At 34.5% G+C, this 19,212-nt stretch overlaps 1 protein-coding gene across 1 annotated transcript in view; it reads left to right on the top strand.

Annotated features, from left to right (window-relative positions):
- Positions 1–19,212, top strand: part of DPY19L1 (dpy-19 like C-mannosyltransferase 1) — a 44,364-nt gene that overhangs the window by 8,134 nt on the left and 17,018 nt on the right. Inside the window, exons 6-13 of the mRNA XM_027665021.1 lie at positions 3,535–3,655; positions 5,269–5,362; positions 7,553–7,610; positions 10,937–11,028; positions 12,459–12,558; positions 13,864–13,941; positions 15,548–15,634; positions 16,962–17,021. Coding sequence (XP_027520822.1) covers positions 3,535–3,655; positions 5,269–5,362; positions 7,553–7,610; positions 10,937–11,028; positions 12,459–12,558; positions 13,864–13,941; positions 15,548–15,634; positions 16,962–17,021 — 690 coding nt within the window. The remainder of the gene's footprint in view (positions 1–3,534; positions 3,656–5,268; positions 5,363–7,552; positions 7,611–10,936; positions 11,029–12,458; positions 12,559–13,863; positions 13,942–15,547; positions 15,635–16,961; positions 17,022–19,212) is intronic.

The raw sequence follows: 19,212 nt of genomic DNA on the forward strand, positions 1-19,212 counted from the left end.
TAAAATCTGTGAGTGGTAATAGTTTACTTAGATGTTGCAAAGGAAATTCCTCTGTGGAAAACTGATTGCTGTTGTTTTTTACATACTTGATGTTAGACTTGTTACCTGGTTAGATTACATTCCTACTCTTCTAGAAAGAACATATGTTTAAGCACAGAAATGTTGGAGTCTCTTACAGTTTTGCCAGCGTGTCTCAAACATTTTGCAAAGGGAAAACTCTGTCGGTTAAATGTACATTTCTGTAACTCCATGTATCAACAACAGCCTATTTTTTGGAGAACCAACTAATAATGGCTGTAATTGTTGAGTACTAGCATTTTTACTCATTCTCCTGATCTGTTGGAGCAGAGCTGCTTTCAGGAACTATATGTGTAAGAGTTCTTGGCATGTGTGTATTTGTAGAAGTTACATGTAGTGGTTTAGTTTGATTTCTTAATTCCTTACTCTGGAAGAACTAAATGCTAAAAGATGACTGCTTTTGTTGCCATATCACTTGTTTTGGGTTTGCTTGTTTGTTTGTTTTAACTCCAAAGGGATTGCAAATCAGTTGTAGCAATGTCATATTAGGAACATATGCCTTATTTGGTACTAAAAAGTTATTTTCTTTAGGTGAGAAAGATTTGTTGGCTTCAGCTATAGTCTGACTTTACAAAATCACAGATACTGGTCAAATGAACTTGTTCTTAGAGAGTCATCAGTATCACCATGAAACATGACTAAGTAAATTAGATGATGAAATCAAAACAAGAGCAATCAGATGTAGTGGCTGACATTCTGTAAGAACATTAGGTTGATTACTGTGCAAAATGCGTAGGCTTGTCTGTTCATTCAGATTTTTCTAGGATTATACAGGCTCGTAGAATTTGGTGATAAGGTACGAATTCATTCATCTTTTCTGTGCCTGTGTGGGCGTGCAAAGCAGACAAATAGTCTCCTCTGCTACTTTCAGTCATTTATTGTTTAATGTCTAGCCTTTCTGTAAATAGTGATTTGGGGGTTATTTTAAGTGCGTTTCTTGAGTACTCTCATTTGCACATAACTACATTTATAAAACTGTCAATAGGTGCAACTTGACATTTGAAATGTGTTGTCCAGATTTATCTAATTTTATGATTATGATTATAATGGGTGGTGGGAAGACGGTTGTGGATTTATTTGTTGGCAGTGAAATGTTTCTTTCTGATATTCAGTATCCAATCATGTTTTGTGAAAGTGTTTCATTTCCTGTATGGTCTTTTGGGATCTTTCCAGCTCTTTCAGCCCATTAGTAGCATTTAGGCTGAATTTTAATAAAATGTTTGTTTGTTTAGTGGATTTCAAAATTCAGTTAATCAAAACCGACCTGGAAATCCCATTGCTAAATAGGATGTCAAACCCATTAAGAAAAGTAAAACAATTCACTTGTATGTACAACCAGTACTAGCCATGAAAACTTCAAGGGGGGGGAAAAAAAAGGTAAAGGAGAAAAAAAAAGGTAAAATGAGTCTATAGCAATAACTGCATTGTTTATGTAAATTATAAATGGTAAAAAAAAAAACCTATGGAAAGCAGCAAGGCAGTCTTTGTATTTGTACAATGTTGAGGCACAGAGTCTTGATCTAGAAAGATGTATTTTAAATAGAGAAGATTTACACTGGGAGTGTGTAAAGGCCACAGATGAAGTGAGCCATGATGATTGAAGCCCTGGTATTAAAAGTTAATGAATTTTAGAATCACAGAACAGTTGTGGTTCAAAGGGATGTCTGAAGGTCATCTAGTCTCAATGCTCCGCTCAGACTAGGGTGAAGTAGAACAGGTTGCTCAGGGTCATCTTTCAATTTTGAATATCTCCACCTCTGGGCAGCTTGTTCCAGTGTTTGACCACCCTCAAAGTAAGAAAGTTTTCTCCTATGTAGGAGTGGAATTTCCTGTTTTTCAATTTGTTTTCATTGTCTCTTCTCTTGTCAACCAAAAAGAGTCTGTCTCAGTCATCTTTATTCTGTGTCCTTCTTGTTGTGGGCAGCCCAGAACTGGACTCAGCACTGAAGATACAGTCTTAACAGTGCTGAATAGAGGGGAAGGGTTGCTCCTCTTCTCCTGGTGACATACAACCAAGGATGTATGTGGCTTTTTTTGCAACAAGGCTTATTGCTGACTCAAGTACATATTGTCCACCAGGATTCACAGATCATTTTCTGCAAAACTGCTTTCTAGCTGGTCAGCTCCCAACTGTACTGGTGCACTGCACTATTCCTCCCCGGTGTAGGGGATTTCCCTTTCATTAGATTCCTGTTGGCCCAGTTCTCCAACCTGTTGAGATGCCTCTGAGTGGCAGCACAAGCATCAGCAACTCCTTCCAATGTGTATCATCATCATGCAAACTTACTGAGGATGTTCTTCTGTACCGTCATCTAGTCTGAAGATGCAGAACAGAATTGGCACCAGATAAAAAGAGATATTCACAGCTGTCCCCTTATCTATCGATTCAGTCATCTCAGGAGGCTATAAAGCTGGGCAGGTGTAGTTACAAATTTACCTTTGTAAATCCATACTGGTAGCTTCAAATCAATTTTTTGTGCTTTTTAAGTTTGGAAGTGTTTTCCAAGAGGATTTACTCCATCATTCTCAGACATGTTCTCTGTGTTTCCCTCTTGCCCTTGTTGAAGATAGAAGTGATATGAAGAGTTTTATTAATTGTATGGGGAAAGAAAAGAGAGAATCATCTTTCTTATACATGTTTTCTGTGACACAGGGCTGAGACAGCTAATACTGCAGTGGTGAAACATATTTTCAGTCTGGGAACCCCTGGGTTATAACTTTCAAAGCAACTCAACTGGAATGGCCACATTACTCATTTATGAACTCTATAGAGTCATTTATATCCTGACAGAATAGCTTGGTAATGTTATTAACTAATGATTTTGCTGTGAGATGAATTGTCATTTTTCTGTGTGTAAAGTACTGATGTTTTCTGTGTCAGGTGTTGAGATTTAATTGGGTTGTTGTTATAAGGACATTACAACCTTTGCATGGAAAATGGAACTGCTGTCTTACATTGCATCTGGAAACCCTTTCTAATGCATGCTTAAATTTAACCTATATAAAAATTTATCAGAGTAAAACCGTAAAGATTTGGTCCACTAATATTCTTGTCAGGTGAAATAAAAATTGTTTTTAACGGATTTTATTTGTCCAACTGTCCTATGTCAACAAGATCTGAGATTTTAATATCTGATAAACAAAAATACTGAAATGAGGAACCTTCCAGACAATACTGAAATTTATAGGTTGTTGGTTTGGGTTTTTTTTAATATTGCAGTTTGATGCATGAAATTATTTCTGTTGTAAAGCAGGCTTAATTTTAGTCTATTAATGAACACTTAGTCTGTATTGGATGACTTTAGGAAACCATGGTCAAAAATCCCAAGTTTTTGAGATAAATTCCAAGTTTAAAAATAATCCCAGATGAGACCAGTTGTCATGACAGGTTACCTTGGGCATTGAGCTAATCTCAAAGTTCCTGTTCAGAAACTTCAAATCCTGTTTTCCTCCTAGGTGGTTCTCGCCAGCTGGTATCGCATGTATACTACTGTTATGGATTTCCTTGGTGTCCCAACAAAAACGTGTTGGACTGTAAACAGAGGAAAAGGGCTTAGTCCTGTTGAAAGCTGTGAGGGTAAGTTGTGTTTTATTCTGTTTGTTTCCTGGAAGCATATAATTGTGACTTTATGTATTTCAGAAATAATAAATATTCCTGTGGGGTTTTTTGACTAAACCCAGGGTTTTGTCAGGTTCACAGCATTAGTAAGAAGCATGAGAAAGAGATACTTTTAAGAACACCAGGGGTGAGAATGTGGACTTTGCTTATTAGATTGCTCCTCCTACCTGGGTTGAATTCCTATACTGCACTTAGAAACTTCATAGTTGTAGTCTAAGCCTTCATAATGTTGGACTATTACAAAGAATAAGATGTCCTAAATGTAATTGGAAGCCACTGTACATGTATTAAATTTCTGTAACTTCTGAACAATCCCAAATACATTCCAAGTTCCTACATTTCAGAATTTACCCTCTATATTTCTTCACCTAATTTTAGAGATTTTTTTGAGAAATCATACATAGTGATTCTGCTGGGAACAATCCTCTGCCTCTCATGACTATTCAACATAAGAATTTCTACCTTATACCTTGATTTTGATGCCAAAGCTTGGACGCTACCACTTTTTTGTTAGTTTGGGGGTTTTTTCCACGTCTGAAATACTGGCTTGTCAAGTCAGTATTATATGATAAAAGTACCTTACCAAGAAGCACTTTCAAGATGTTCTACGGTCAGTTGAAGCTGAATGATAGATGGTAGCTTGTGAAGTTGTTTCATTTTATCATTTAAAATGCCTTTGTGTGATGACAGGTTAGTATTTTTCCTTTGCACAAAGGCTGTAACAACTTTCTTCAGAGCTTGAATGGTTCACTTTCTCTAATTTTGTTAGAAGCAATAAGCAGTGAATACAGGTACAATTTTCATTCCTGTTTTTTGTAAGAACAAAACCAAACCAATGAAAACACCAGCGATTGAGGCTACCATGTTTGGTGAGCGTATCATCATCCTACTTTAGAGAACTGTCTTGCTGTATTTTCAGCAATGGTGAATAATCGGTTTTGCATACGAAACTATGGAGTTTTGCTACCATTTTCTTTAATGAATAAGGCTTTTCATGCTGTTTTGCTGAAATGATTAGAGTCAGGAGGGTTTAAAGAAATAGTGGGAAAGAGAATAACAGCAGAAGCGTGAACACAGAAGTGTCTGTTAATGAACAGATTGAAAGACTTGCATTACTGGAAAATCTCTTGGCTTATAATGAAAGAAAGCCGAGAGCATTGTGTGTGATATGTTTAAAGATGGATTTACTCCTGCAAGGGATGGGAAGTGAGAGTCTAGGGAGAACAAACCTGTTCTAAAAAGCTCTATGAAATCAAAATGTAGTCTGTAGAAAATGTTTTTAGTGGTGCTTATGCCTTCTAAATGTTGCAGGATTTTCTCTGCAGTTAATGTGTCCCTCTTGACTTGTTCTGTTGCTGACTGCCCCAGTGCCATCTCTACCCTTCCTCTTTCTGTGTTTTCAGAGCTGCGGTCTTCTGATTGAATCTTTACATTAATGTTGGTGACATTAACTTTTTTTTGTTGTCTTTCTGTAAATATATTAGGATAGTATACTGATTGTGTGTGGTGGGTTGTACGCAATATGGCCTTTCTTCTATATTTGACAACATGTGTTAACTGTTTGTTCTTAGGGTTGGGAGACCCTGCTTCCTTTTATGTTGCTGTGATTTTTCTTTTGAATGGATTAATGATGTCACTGTTCTTCATATACGGTACATACCTCAGGTAAGGTGGTTGAGACTGAGCTATTTAGTTGGTACTCACTCTCAGTTTTGAAAAACTGAATTTGAAAACGTGAATGTTAAAATATTTTTATTGGATATTGATTTTTTGTTTTTACAGCAGGAATGCTTTTATTCCATATATATATTGTCACTAAAAGATTACTGAAATAGAGAAGCTTTTTGCTTAAAATAAATGATGATGCTGGAAAAAATTGCATAAAATTCAGTGAAGAGGTATCTTATTGGTACCACCAGGTTGTGGATAAAAGTAGATGCTGTACATGTTTTAAACAACTTTTGACAGGTTTCTACTCTAAAAATTATCACCATAACTCATTTTTAAACAAAGTTTAAATGATGGTGTACTTTCAACCAAGACTAGAGTTTTCCCAATGCTTTACCTCAAGTCATATTGCATGTCTTTCAATTTTAACTTAACTGAGAAGGCAGAATATTTTTTAAGATAATGCATTCTTTGAGATAGATTCTATACACTTCCCCTTTTCTATAAATTTGTGTTTTCAGTATCTGTCCTTAAATTTCAGGAACTGTAATAAACTTTCATACAAAAATAGACTCCACATTCAGCAGAAAAACAGAAGTGGAAATGCTTTTCTGTTTACCTCATCTGTTGGTTTTCCAAAAAATTAAATGGCAGCTATATTTTCCTCTCAGAGATGTAACTGGTTGTTCCCCTCATTCATGCTCTGGCTTCACTGTCTTGTGTTTTCTTCCTTCTCTCTCTGAAGCATGTACTGATCATTCAAATAAGAAATAGCTCAGGGCAGACACTGACAATAGAAAGAGGTGTTTGGGAGTAAAGCGTCTATATTTGTATTCCTTAGCATAGGAAATTAATATCTCATGTTTTGCAGAAGTAGATAGATTTGAATATTTGTGCAATTCACTTGTAATGTTTCTCTTAAGGGAGGTATATGGAAATCCACATTTTATATATGAATGTCATTGAAAAATCAGTAAACTCTTCATTTCTCACTACTTTCTTTAGATAGCATAGACCTTGAATTTTATTTCTGGTTTGGGGTGGTTTTTTTTTTGGTTTTTTTTTTTTCAAATTTTGCTTTGTTTCCAAGATTAATATTTTTAATGTTGAGCACATTCTTTTTGTCATTTTGCATTATAATGTTGATGCTTTTAGAATTTATGGAATGTAAGGTTGAGTTCTATGTGCAAGAATGCACAATTCCTGAAGATTGTTCTACTGCTCAGGTGGTATCTTAAATCCTCTGATTTTGTACCTAGAATCTACTGATTCTGTTTAACCTGTATACTAGTGATGGGTGAAGGATCTGAGAGGATATGAAGGGGGTTTTTTGCTTGTTTATTTGGGGTTTTTGTTATTGTTGGGTTTTTTAATAATCATAACAACTGGCCGATGCTTTTGTTTAGTAGCAAAAATGGTATATTCTGTCGTTCACAGTAGTAGTGCTCTTGTGTGCACAAAAATGTTGCTTTATGTCATAGAACATGAGTAGTTACATATCTGTCCAAACAAATTGCAACCTTATCTATTGCTGTTTTGAGATGGGTTAAATCTAAGCAATATCTTTGGGTTTAGTGTTGACTTCATGGTGCTATTTATTCAGGGGGTGAATTTGATTGGTATGGAAATGTAAAAAATCCTTAAGTCAAGAGGGTATTAAAGGTTCCTTGTGTTAACATCACAGTATTTCACATAAGAATTCAGTTGTATCTTGCATTGACCACATAGCGAGTTAATTTTTAAATGTGTTTTTTGAACATGCTTGATTTGATTACCCTCCATTAATCTTAGATTCAGACCAAAATTCCCCATTGGGTGATTGAGCACATAAACTCTGAAATTTACTGCTCAGCATCTTAGGGAAGAAGTACTGCATTTGTATTGCCTGGTGTTTAAAAGCACTCAGATGTAATGATCTAAACCAAAGTTTGTGAGGAGTGGAATAACTGTTTTACAAGTTATTAACATTAAAATTGGTGTTCTGCAGAAAATTGGTTTGCTCTGAAATAATTATCTAACTAGTATTTTAATACTGTATGTAATTTGTTGATTACCTTCCCTTAATGCTTCAAAGCATTCCTCTCTTCCCCCTCCCAATAAACTTACCTGTACACGACTCCTGCTTCATGTTTCAACGTTGACCATTATAAGATTCTGTTGTACCTATTTTTCTGATTCTTTTCACAGTGGGAGCCGTCTAGGAGGCCTTGTTACCGTGACATGTTTCTTTTTCAATCATGGAGAGGTAGGTCTTTCTCCTCCACCCCTTTTTTTTAAATTATTATTGAAGTTTAAGCTAATTCTAATTTGATTAAATGTAGTGATGTTGCAGTTCTATTAGGGAATGAATTTAAATAACTTGTAATTCAATTTAAATACACAAGTAAGACATTGAAAGCAAAATAGGCTCTGACTGGAAAATGTGTAGCACAGTTCAATGTGTCACCTTGGTTCTGACAAGTGGTCCTGAGATTTAAATCTTAGTAGCACAAGTTTCAGAACATCAAAACACTCTATTTTTCTGCCCATTCCAGACATCACCAGGCTTCATGTACTGTATGAGTAAGCTTCAGAAATGGTGAAAGTTTACTTCAAATTGGTATATATCTTACTGGAAATTCATGAATACAAAAAAAAAAAAAGCACAGAGAAACCTCTGTAGTACTGATGTTTCGTTTTGGGTTGGGTTATTTTGTAGTGCTCATTTTATGTGTGAAAATGTATATAAATACAAATAATATAATATATATATTATATATATACATATTTACTTTACTTGAAATGCAGACGGAAAACAACTACCTTATAATTTAGTTAAATGTTGAATGTATGACTTCTTTTCTTATTTAACTGAGCTGACTGTGATAGAGAACACTGAGTAGTAAGAATATGTAGTTGCACGTAACAGAATTAAAGATGCTTCTATTCATAGTGAGCTTTGACAGTTGATTATAAAAAAAAAATCTGTGGGATGAAATAGCTATTTTATTTTTAAGTTTCATTTGAAATGTTTTTGTCTAAATATCCCACATTAAGAACTTTCACCCATGCCTGGTTGAGACCAGATAAACATTACAGAGTTGCTAAACTTTTTTTGGTGCTATAAAAACATAAATACATGTGTGGATTTCTGGTCTTGTTAATGGCCTTCTGAAGTGAAATGAGCAAGGAATACTCAGAGTAAGCAGTTTTGCCAAATCTGTGAAGGTGATAAGTGTAACTTCAGAAAGAAATGACCTGAAAAGTGATAGCAATAATGAAAAGAAACGCTTATTTCATTATGGCACAAGCAGTTCTATCCATCAGAGACTGTAGGAGAGCTTGTTACTCTTAATGGATGACTTGACTTGGGGGAAAAGAACAGATAATGCATGTATTTTAGAGAAGGGCATGAAATCCTATCTGCATAACTCTACACAGATGTAGTCTGGGCTTAGGCAGAGCTTAAGTAGGCTGACTCTGATTCAGGCTCAGTTGTATGGATTTTTGGAAAACAATAGGAATGACTCGCAGAGGGTGCAGTGTTCGATCTCAGCTGGCTCTTTGTGTTTGTACTGTAGCTGATAAAATAACTCAGGAGTTGTTGGACATTGTTGTGTATATAATTATGGTAGTATATGTAGTTACATGTACATAGGTGGTCTTGCTTCACTGTGTGAATACATGTGAATCACATGCTGTGGATGTGCATCTGTGCACACGTGTAGCTCTTCTATATGCCTCTGATTATGAGCAAATCACCTTGCATGTGGTTCAACAGTACGTACAGTTGAGCTAGACCAGTTGCTAAAAATTTACTTTCCTCTTTGGGAAGGATAGGACTGAGCTGCATGAGTAAGCCTGATCTGCAAGTCTTGGTATCTCAGCTCTAATGCTATGTAAAAGTAGGTATTTAAAAATGCCTTCTGGCTTTGAGGTAATGATCCTCAGGCTGTATGTTTTTATTTGTGCTGTGCTTGTGCTACTGTGTTTTAATGATTTCAAGCTTAGTCAAATCTGATACATTTATACCTGCGGCAAAGTTGGTTTACAGCCTTGATAAATCATCCAGAGATGATTGAGTTTAGCATTACGTTTCAAATATAGAAAAACAGCATGGTCCATGTTAGTCAATCTACTTTTAAGGTAATGCTTCCTTTTTATGGTTCTATATTATAGTCGGCTCATAATTTCTTTCCTCTTTTATCTCTTCCAGTATTGAAAGATTTGGTAAATCAAATATTGCTGTCATCTTGAAAAATATTCAAAATGACTTCACTGCTTTAAAATAATCATGATTATATTTATTGCTTATAAAATAAAATTAACCAATCACATCTGTGCAGTCGGCTGAGGACAACATGTTAATATATATATTTATGAAAGCTTTATTTTAGTGATAATTGGTGTAGCTTTTGCAAAGAGTTCTTCTAGACAGCAAGAACTGTTATTAATGTGATGGGTTTCTGTACTTTGCATTTATTTAACACCACTACTGTGCATTTTTTTACACTAATAATTTAATGTGTTTGTGAAATAGCAAAACAATAAGCAAGGAATCATACAATGTTGATTCTAGTGACTTTAGTAAAACAGTATTTGAAAAGCAGTTTTAAGATGATAGGAAGCAAAGGAGAAGGAACATTCTTGCATCAACATCCTCCAGGGTTTTCATAGATTTATTGTGGTCCATGTTAAGATGAATTCCATTTTTTTTCTGTAGTTGTAAAGAACCTACTTCTAATTTGGAGTGCAAATCTATTCATAGCCATTTTGAACCTATTTTTTGTATGTCAAAGTTGTCCTTTAAAGTTGTAATTATTTTTTTTGATGGTCAGTGCCATCTGCAAGCACTTTATAAAGAGCTGAATATAAACAATGACAGTTGTAGCTGAACCGTTTGCCGTGAGACCCATTATTTATTGCCATTCATCCCATTAGGAAATTATTGCAAAAGCTATTCAGTTGACTTCATTGTATTATGCTTTGCTTTATTAGTTTTAAAGAGTGAAATATATGAGTTAGTATAAGCTCTGTATGAGCTTTCTTGTGTTCAGTTTTGCTGGCCTGGTTTGGAGGGCAGCTTCAGATTTTATACTTTATGTGCTGTTGCTAGTAGAAATGTGAAATGTTTATAACCTAGAGAACTCTAGCTTATGAAGAGTATATTGGTTTATTCTTCAGATCCTCTCCCCCACACACTTTCTCCTTCTAAGTGTGGCAAGTCACTGTCTAAGTTTGAGAATGGTTTTAGTTACCTGAGAGAGTTGATACTGTCGGCAGAAGCAGGGACAGGCAGCTGCTGTCTTGGCTTTTTTCTTGGATGTTCTGTAGCTGCCACATTTAATTTTGGAAAAGCAATGATCTATTTTAGTTAAAGAGTGCATCATAGGCCTCAAGTCGGGAAGCTGCTTCCTTTCCCTCCTCTTTTCTGCTTCCTGACTTGTTTTTTATGACTTTCTGTCTAAATCTCTTGTAAATTGATTTTTGCTTTATTAAAGTATCTGTAGTTATTAATACTGAAATACAAGTGCATGGCTTTATGGAAATGTGTCAGTGAATGTTATCATCCAACCCAGTTCTTATTTTTAGTGCACTCGCGTCATGTGGACTCCACCTCTTCGTGAAAGTTTCTCATACCCATTCCTTGTGCTGCAGATGTTGCTTTTGACCTATATTCTCAGGTACCTTTCAATTTATACTTGGCTCTTTACGATGCTTTAAAAAAATTGAATGTCACAGGACATTTATTGAAATGCATTTATCTAAATATTGAAGTGCCTCTGTGTGCTGTAGCAATGTTATCATTAACATAGAAACTTTCCTGTGGCTGTTACATTGCAGACGCTGCACCAGTAGAACTGCAGTCATATTACTCACTTATTAAAAGGAAAAACTTTGCAACTTGAAGACATGATTAACATAAAAATCAGAATTACTGTGTTGGCAAATACGTATCTAAAGTAAAAATCAGAATTTTTGGTTGATGTCCCTTCCTTCCCATGAGAAACAAGCTGATACTTCATCATTTGGTTTTGTCCCTCTTGGAGAGTGGTATGTTGGTTGCACTTAGAATAAGCCTATGCTTTGCAACAGAGGATGCTATAGGCACCCATAAGCTAGTATGTTCTTGCAATTTTCTATGACTAATTAACTAGTCTAATTAACTAGTTCAGTGATTTAGAGCAGTCTAATTACATTAATGCAGGGATGCTCTTGAGTTCATTACCCCTGCTTTTCCGTGATTGTTTCTGGCTTGCTACATGATTGTGTTACTGTCTTGCCTCTGTTTTGGAAAATAAGCATGATTGTTCGTATGTAAGGGCTTTTCCACCAACTCCATTGCATCAGATTTGCAATGTATTTATTATTTAGATGAACTTAGTATTTATAAGAACAGATTTTCCTTTATTAGGTCATACTGCTTTGTAGTTACTGATGTCTAAAGCAAAAATGTTACATGCTTGTCACTTATTTGTAGTTTTATGCCAGGAAAAGATACATACTGTCTAGAATTTAGGGAAATTTGAAACATAATATGTTTCTGAATTGAACTTGAAGCTAACACAGGATTAAATAATTTAAATAACACTTATTTCAGGACATTGAGAATGGGCTGGTTTCAGTTACAGATGAGTTTCACGTATTTGTCATTATCTCCTTCCCTGAAACATCACTCAGGATTGCTAGCAGAAAGTAAATATGGAAGAAGTGTATGAGTTAAATCACTTTCAAATGCAGACTGTTCTGAGAATAGTCGTGATTCCAGCTGAAGTGAAAATGGTTGTGACCTGACTGTAGAGTTGTAACAAGAAGGTGAACCACTTGCAAGCAACATACTTTGGCTTGCTGTATAGCAGGAGAAGACTTGTTTGGTAATCAGTGACTCATCAAATAGTTAAGAAACATTAAGCATCAGAACTGTTGTCATGGAAACTCAAGAAAAAAAGGATAATGAATTTACTTGAGCAATGTTATTTGTAGTTGATCAGTATTGTTAGCTAACTCCCAAGGTAACTGTGTTTTTATTGCATTTCCTATTGTGCTTTTCAATTATTTGCAAACACCTGTGTAATTGTACTTACTGATGCCTATTCTGTCTGTTTTTCCCAAGGATTCCGAATATTAATACAGGAAGCTTGATTGCACTGTGTGTTTCTAATATCTTTTTCATGCTTCCCTGGCAGTTTGCTCAGTTCGTTCTTCTAACTCAGGTAAGCCCATATTTACCTCTGAGGAACCTCTTTGTCTAATCTGGGCAAATTAACTGCTTTGTATAGGCATCTACTGAATTCACTACTATACCAGTGCTTTCCTTTTAGCTGGATTTCACTCTTGTTCTCAGGAAAGATTCTCACCGTTTATCACATCAATATTTTTCTAGTCTTAAGTTTGATAGTTGACCACTTACACCACTCAGTGTTCTCTTTCCAGGACTAAAAAATTTACTTTTCCCTTAAAAAGAGCCTCCGGACTGAGATCAGTACATAAGAACAAGAAAAAAATTTGTATTTTGAAGTACAAAAATAAAAAAAAAAAGGCATTGATCTTGCATCTCTTAAGGCTGGTCTTAAATTTTAAATAAAGCAGTGTTTGCATGGCATGTAATATCTGGCATGATTTCGCATGATTTCCTGTTTAATTTTGATGAGTCTGTGAGTGGCGCTGTAATCTTACTGTCTGAGATTTTGGACAGTTGAGGCAACTTTAGTTAGTGTTGAAATATAGCAAATGCTAATGTGAGCAGTAAGATACTGTCATACAGCACACCTTCTTAGTGTTTGAGTCAATTGAAATGTAGCCTGTTGACTGAAATCCATCCATGTCTCCATACCTTTTCACTTGTCTGTCCTACTTGAAGCAGATGTTGCTTAGTCTGAATTGATAGCTTTGAAATATCAATGTATACTGTGGTATGCAAGTGTTCTAACTGCAGAAGAGGAAGCCAGTAAATTCTGTAAAATACTGTGAGAAACTCGTCACTATAACTTGTTTAAGATGCTGGGCCTGAAATTTGAAATTACAGATTCACTTCATAATTTCATTAATTTCCCATGTGACTTCTAACAACCAACCTTATCAATGAATCAACCAGTCTTATTTTCCTTAGCAACAAATTGGGGATGTTTCCATATTTTGCTGAAAAGTTAAATAATCCTAATGAATTATTCGTTGAGGTTTTTAGACTGATTTGGAGGGGGGTTTGATTTTTTTATTTTGTTTTAAATCTAAGGGTGAAAGGTAATTTGTTACTGCTGTATTTTGGTGACTTGCATTTTTTATAAAACTGAATACTTATTTCTTAAATATCTGACTATATTTGATAATTGTTATTGAGAGCACCACAATAGGTTTTTTGATAGAAATGATTATGAAATGCCTAAGTACTGATTTAGCAAAAAAATAGGAATAAAAGTTAATGATTGTTTGTATAATCTTTTTTTGCATGAATGTATATTTTGCTGGAAAGAGTACACCAGTACAAATTGTTTTAACTTCTCTTTCACTTTTGATTCTAGATAGCTTCATTATTTGCGGTGTGTATTATGGGTTATATTGACTCCAACAAATTACAGAAGATACTAAATGCTCATATGGTAATACTTTTTTAAAAAATCTTTAATCTCCTTAAACATGTCAAAGCATCAAAAGAGACCATTTGTCTGACATGTTATCCTTAGCTGCACAATGGTTGGAAAAATGCATTAATGAGGCAGGGTGGGCCTGGATTTGAACTAAGATTGGGTTTTGAAAACTAGTGTAGTCTTGACCATGTAAAGATCTTGTGGTTTAACTGTTTGGAGAGTTATCTAGAAAGAGGAACAAGAAAATAAACTATTAATCTGAAGAGCAATTTTTTTTTTTTTTTTTCAAAACTTGTGAGAAAGTCAAGAAAGAAAGGGGTAATTAAAAGATGCGTAAGTTTCTGCATAATATCTGATTTTAACTTTTAAAGTTAAGATAATGATCAAGTTTTGCTACCAGGAATTCTGCTCTTTGAAGTGAGATTGAAGTTTTAAATATAAAGGAAGATGTAAACAACTTTTTAAAGAAATATGATTGTCTTTAAAAATGTTTTTTGCTAAAATTGGGCTATGCTAACTCAATGGACAAAAAGAGAATATTTACCTCAGGAAAGAAGCTAAATTGTATTTCATGTGTTTTCAAACATTTTTTGAAATACTCTAAATGGTAAACTAAAGGCAGTAATAAGTTGTGTGCAACTCACTTCTCATATAAACCTGGGACACCAAATACTTCTTTCCAGTCAGATTTACAAGGGAAAATTTGCAAAAAAGCATATTTCTTAAGAAGTTTTTTGACAGTAGCAGCATGAAATACTTAAACTTTTTGGTTTCTGTCAATAACTTTATGGGTGCTAAAGTGGCATAAATAGCCTATTTTCAGATAGATAAACAATCATGTTATATTACATGTCTGGGTAAACTACCAGTCTCTGTTTTGTGGCGTTTTCAATTTTTGCTGCCCCCTCTCATCTGTGAAAAATGAAAGTGTGAGGAAGAGAGTAGAAAAGTGTATAAATAACTGCGTTATTTTTCTTTATTCCTGTGCGTAAAAGACAGAGCTTGCTCATTGATTTTGCTCTCCAAGTTAGAAAATGTAATTCAGATTGCTTTCTATCAAAATGAAAGCACAGTGGGAGATCAGGATGGTGGATAAAAGTTTTATTTCAGTCTTGATTTCAAACTCATATAGTTAGGTGCATATGTCAAACAGTGAGAGTTCTGCTTCCTTGACTTTGGGGATGATTGTATTTTAAATATATACTTGTCAATTAGGAAGAAAGAATGCGACATTTTATTCAGCATTTTTGTGTTTGTCCGGAATTCTGAAAGGGTAACAAACAAGATGGAGAACTAAGACAACAAATGAAAAAAAAAGAAAAATATTTTAGAAATAACTTCAGAAATGTAGCTGTTGCATCACATAAAATGATTTAATCCTATGATCAGATCTTTTTGTCCTTAAGCACTTTAAAAATATAAATTAACACAATAATCTACTTGGCTTACTGTTGCCGTTAAGTCTTATACTCAGTGCTTTCAGAACAAATCTGCAAGCTTGAGTATCAAGCTTTTACTTGCTGTGAAGCAGGTGGTTTTCAATTTAAAACTGTTGACAGAACAGGTAATTCTTACCTTTTCTATTTTAAATTTAATTATTTTTGTTTTCTTTTTTCAGGTATCTCTTTTAGTGTGTTTTATTCTGATGTTCGGTAATTCAATGTTACTGACATCATATTATGCTGCATCTTTAGTGGTTATCTCGGTAAGTTGTTTAGGAAAAAGTATGACATGCTAAGACTGTCACACTGTACTGCTATATATGTATTGATGTAAAATGTGAAACTGCTGCATTACCAGACATGAGAAATCTTTCACATGAGAAACAGAATTAGAACATGAAGATATCTAATGAATGGGTAGATACTCATTTAAAAAATGATGGGTTTGCACCAAACTCCTCTTTATAAGAGAAATGCAGTTTAAGGCTCAGTTCACCTATTTTTATAGTGCTCTTCTTTTTATAAAAACATAAAATTTTACCAGGTTTGTATTTTTAACTAGAGTAATTGTAAAATAAGAGGAATTGTAAAGGAAGAGTTTCACTTAAATGCTTCTTTATTAATAGTGAACCTGCTAATGCAGAACAACTGACTAAAACATATATAACAGTGGTTTAAGACTATTTGAAACTGCTGAATCATACTGCCATGTTAGTGATATTATTCACTGAAGACCTGTCATCTTGTCATTCATTATCTTAGTTTTCCCTTAAATAGGAAAAAACCCCACGATCTCTTCCAGTTTCATATAGTTTCTCTGAAAGTATTTATGTACTTAGGATAGGACTGTGTGAACAGATCTAGTTTGGCTTCCTACAAATCATCTAAATTTCTGATTATTTTTGTCTCTTCTTTGTTTGCTTGTTTATATTTTGTCCATCACCAAAAGAGTGATAATTTCTCACTTATGCTAACAATAAACTGCCTTGGCTTACATGTTGGCTGTCAAATAGTTTGCTTGTTATAAATCCATTCTAGTTTCTTGTAGCAGCTTTTGTAATTATATAGTAAGTACAGGTTGAGTTCCTTGCCTGTTTTCTGCTTTGAGAAAAGTATTTATTGTTTGCATGGTATTTGGGTGCTTACAGTGGCCTCAGTCTCACATATGGACTGGGTTTGTGGAAGCTTTTAATTGCATTGTTCATCAAATTAGCTTAAAATGAATCTTCCTTGTGTCATAAATAGAGGAACATAATGTGAAACAGAAAAATATGAGTAACTCCTACCACCCTCCATATTCTGATGCCTTACTTGAAAATTGTTTGTATTAGGCTCCCAGAAATTTATTTATTGCTTCAGATGTTTCTTGTCATTCACGAAGCAGACATAATTCAGTTTCCCGTTGGCTTTGATTTAAAGATGCTTAGAACTGTATAATACAGAATCTCCTTACTTGTTAAGGAAAAAAGTAGTCTTCCATTAATTGTATATAAACTGTAGTAAGAGGTTTTATGCTGGTACCTCATCCAGGGTACTAAAATGTCTTATTGTTACTATGTTACCTGAAAATGTGCATTCATTTTTTATTAGAGAATTCTTGTTTGGAGTCCAAAAATCTTGAAAAGCCGCAGAAGGGAAGTCTATGTCTGGGTAAGGAATTTAATATATTTTGAATTTTAGAGAAAAACTAAGACTTTTCTTTGGTTTAATGAAATACAGAAATAACTTAGTTTTTAATAATGGAAAATCAAGGAATGTATCTTAACTACTGTCTTTAATAGATTGGTCATGTTCTCAGCAATTAATCCTAAAAGGGCAGAAGCATACATTTATGTCAGAAAACTGAAATAGCCTTTGCACGACAACACATTTAATTTTAAATTAAAAACTTAACATGTTTACAAAACCTAAGATCTGTATGGAAACCCCTTTAAAATAAAGGTCAATTTAGAAAAGGCAAATAAAAGCCTAACAGTCCTTGCAGAAATGGAGATTAAGATGCTGCTTTAGATGTTCACTAAAATGTGTCCTATATAATTTTAAAAACATGTTTTTATAATGACAGCAAACATCTTAAAATTACATAAAAAAGCACATTGGAATAAAACACTGTAGGGTGTGTGGGTGGGGTTTGAGGGCAGTAGAAGTCATGTCCAAACAGGGGACACTCCTTAAACTGTTATGTAGAAGTGACTTGCTGCTTAAGATGTAACATCAACGTGTAAAAACATCTGAAATGGGAGCCTACCTAGACTATGATTGACTTAAGACAGGCATTCTTATTAAATGAAGGGTAACTTGTTAGGAAACCTGGATGGAATTTGTACAATTAGAATTAGAATAGAAAGGAATTAAAATATTTATAGCAAACTGCAGTTCATGTATACATGCCTGCCAATGTAGTTAGCTGTGGTACCAAGAAAAATCAGTATAGACATATCCCATGTCAGCTTTTTAAAAAGGAGATCCAAGGCATTTGTGCAATGGTAGACTAATAAATCTGTTTTTTCTAAAAGAATAAAAACATGTGCAGTGATGAAGTTGCTAAGCTGTATGTACATGCAGCATAATGAGAGAGATCCAATGCAGCCTCCGTGGAAGGAAGTCATGCCTCGCAAATGTGTTTGACTTCTCTGAAGGATGTAGTTAAGGGTGTGTGGGTGAATGCAATGCATTTGGATTTCAGAAACCTTTTGGAGAAGTTATCTAACTGGAACTATAAAAGAAATTAAACTCATGGGGTGAGGTGTGAATGTTAGAAGGTAAGAAACAAAGGGTGGGATTAAAGGGTAAGTTTTCAAAAGAAGACCACCACCACCACCGTAAATGTGTATACAAAATAATTGATCCTAAATAAGGTCTTGCCACTCAGCAGAGAAATCTTGGTATTTTTATGGAAAGTTCTCTGAATACATCAGTTCATTACTGAGCAGGCATCAAAAAGAAAAATACGTGATGGAAGTCACGGAGAGGGAACTATAGTGAAAGCAGAATTATTTCTTTTATTTTGGAAATTCATATATAACATCATACATATTTCATGCAGTCTCAGGCAATGTGTCTTAGTTTAAAAAAAAAAAATTAACAAACTAGAATGCCTTCCCCCAAGATCTACTACCATCAGATTTAAGTAGAGTATGAAGATAATTATTAATGTAGATTCACTAAATAGCTGAGATTTTAAAATAGGTTAAAATTCTACATCTTGTAAAATAAAGGTAAATATTACAAAGCCAGTGAATAGAAGTACGACATAATTATAGTTGTTTTTTTTTAGTGCCCCTCGTGCTAGTAGCAATAAGCTTATAAGGAAGAGAAAAGTTACTATGGAAGCAAAAAAAAAAAATAGAGGCATTCAGAAAAGGATTAGAATACCTCCTAGGTGTTTAGGTTTCTTAGCAGCCATTAAATGAGATGATTGAATGCAACCCGTCATCACATAAAAACCCTGGCCTGGTTACATAAGGGTGAAGATCAATTTGTATTTTGTTGAATTCTCTCTGAAAGCATCTGCTGTGAGTCCCAAATACAAGATACTGAGACAGGTTGTCCTATTCAGTTGATCCAGTTTTATAAAGAATTAAATAGATTAAGCATCACTGCCAAGAATTTAATCTTTCTGCCACAGGGATAAACTTGATACGTAACTAAAAGTAATAACTGTACATATTTTGTTCATATTTCCTTCAAGTTCTAACTGGAGATTATCTTTACATGGTGCTATAAATCAGCTAATTCCTCCAAAGATTTGAACCAGTGTAGCACAACGTGATAATATGAAATGGCTCTTGTTGGAAAATAATCCTTACACACTGGTGTATGCAAAACAGATGGAACTGGC

The sequence above is a fragment of the Corapipo altera genome, unplaced genomic scaffold (genome assembly GCF_003945725.1).
Source record: "Corapipo altera isolate COAL_440 unplaced genomic scaffold, ASM394572v1 89, whole genome shotgun sequence".
NCBI lineage: Eukaryota > Metazoa > Chordata > Aves > Passeriformes > Pipridae > Corapipo > Corapipo altera.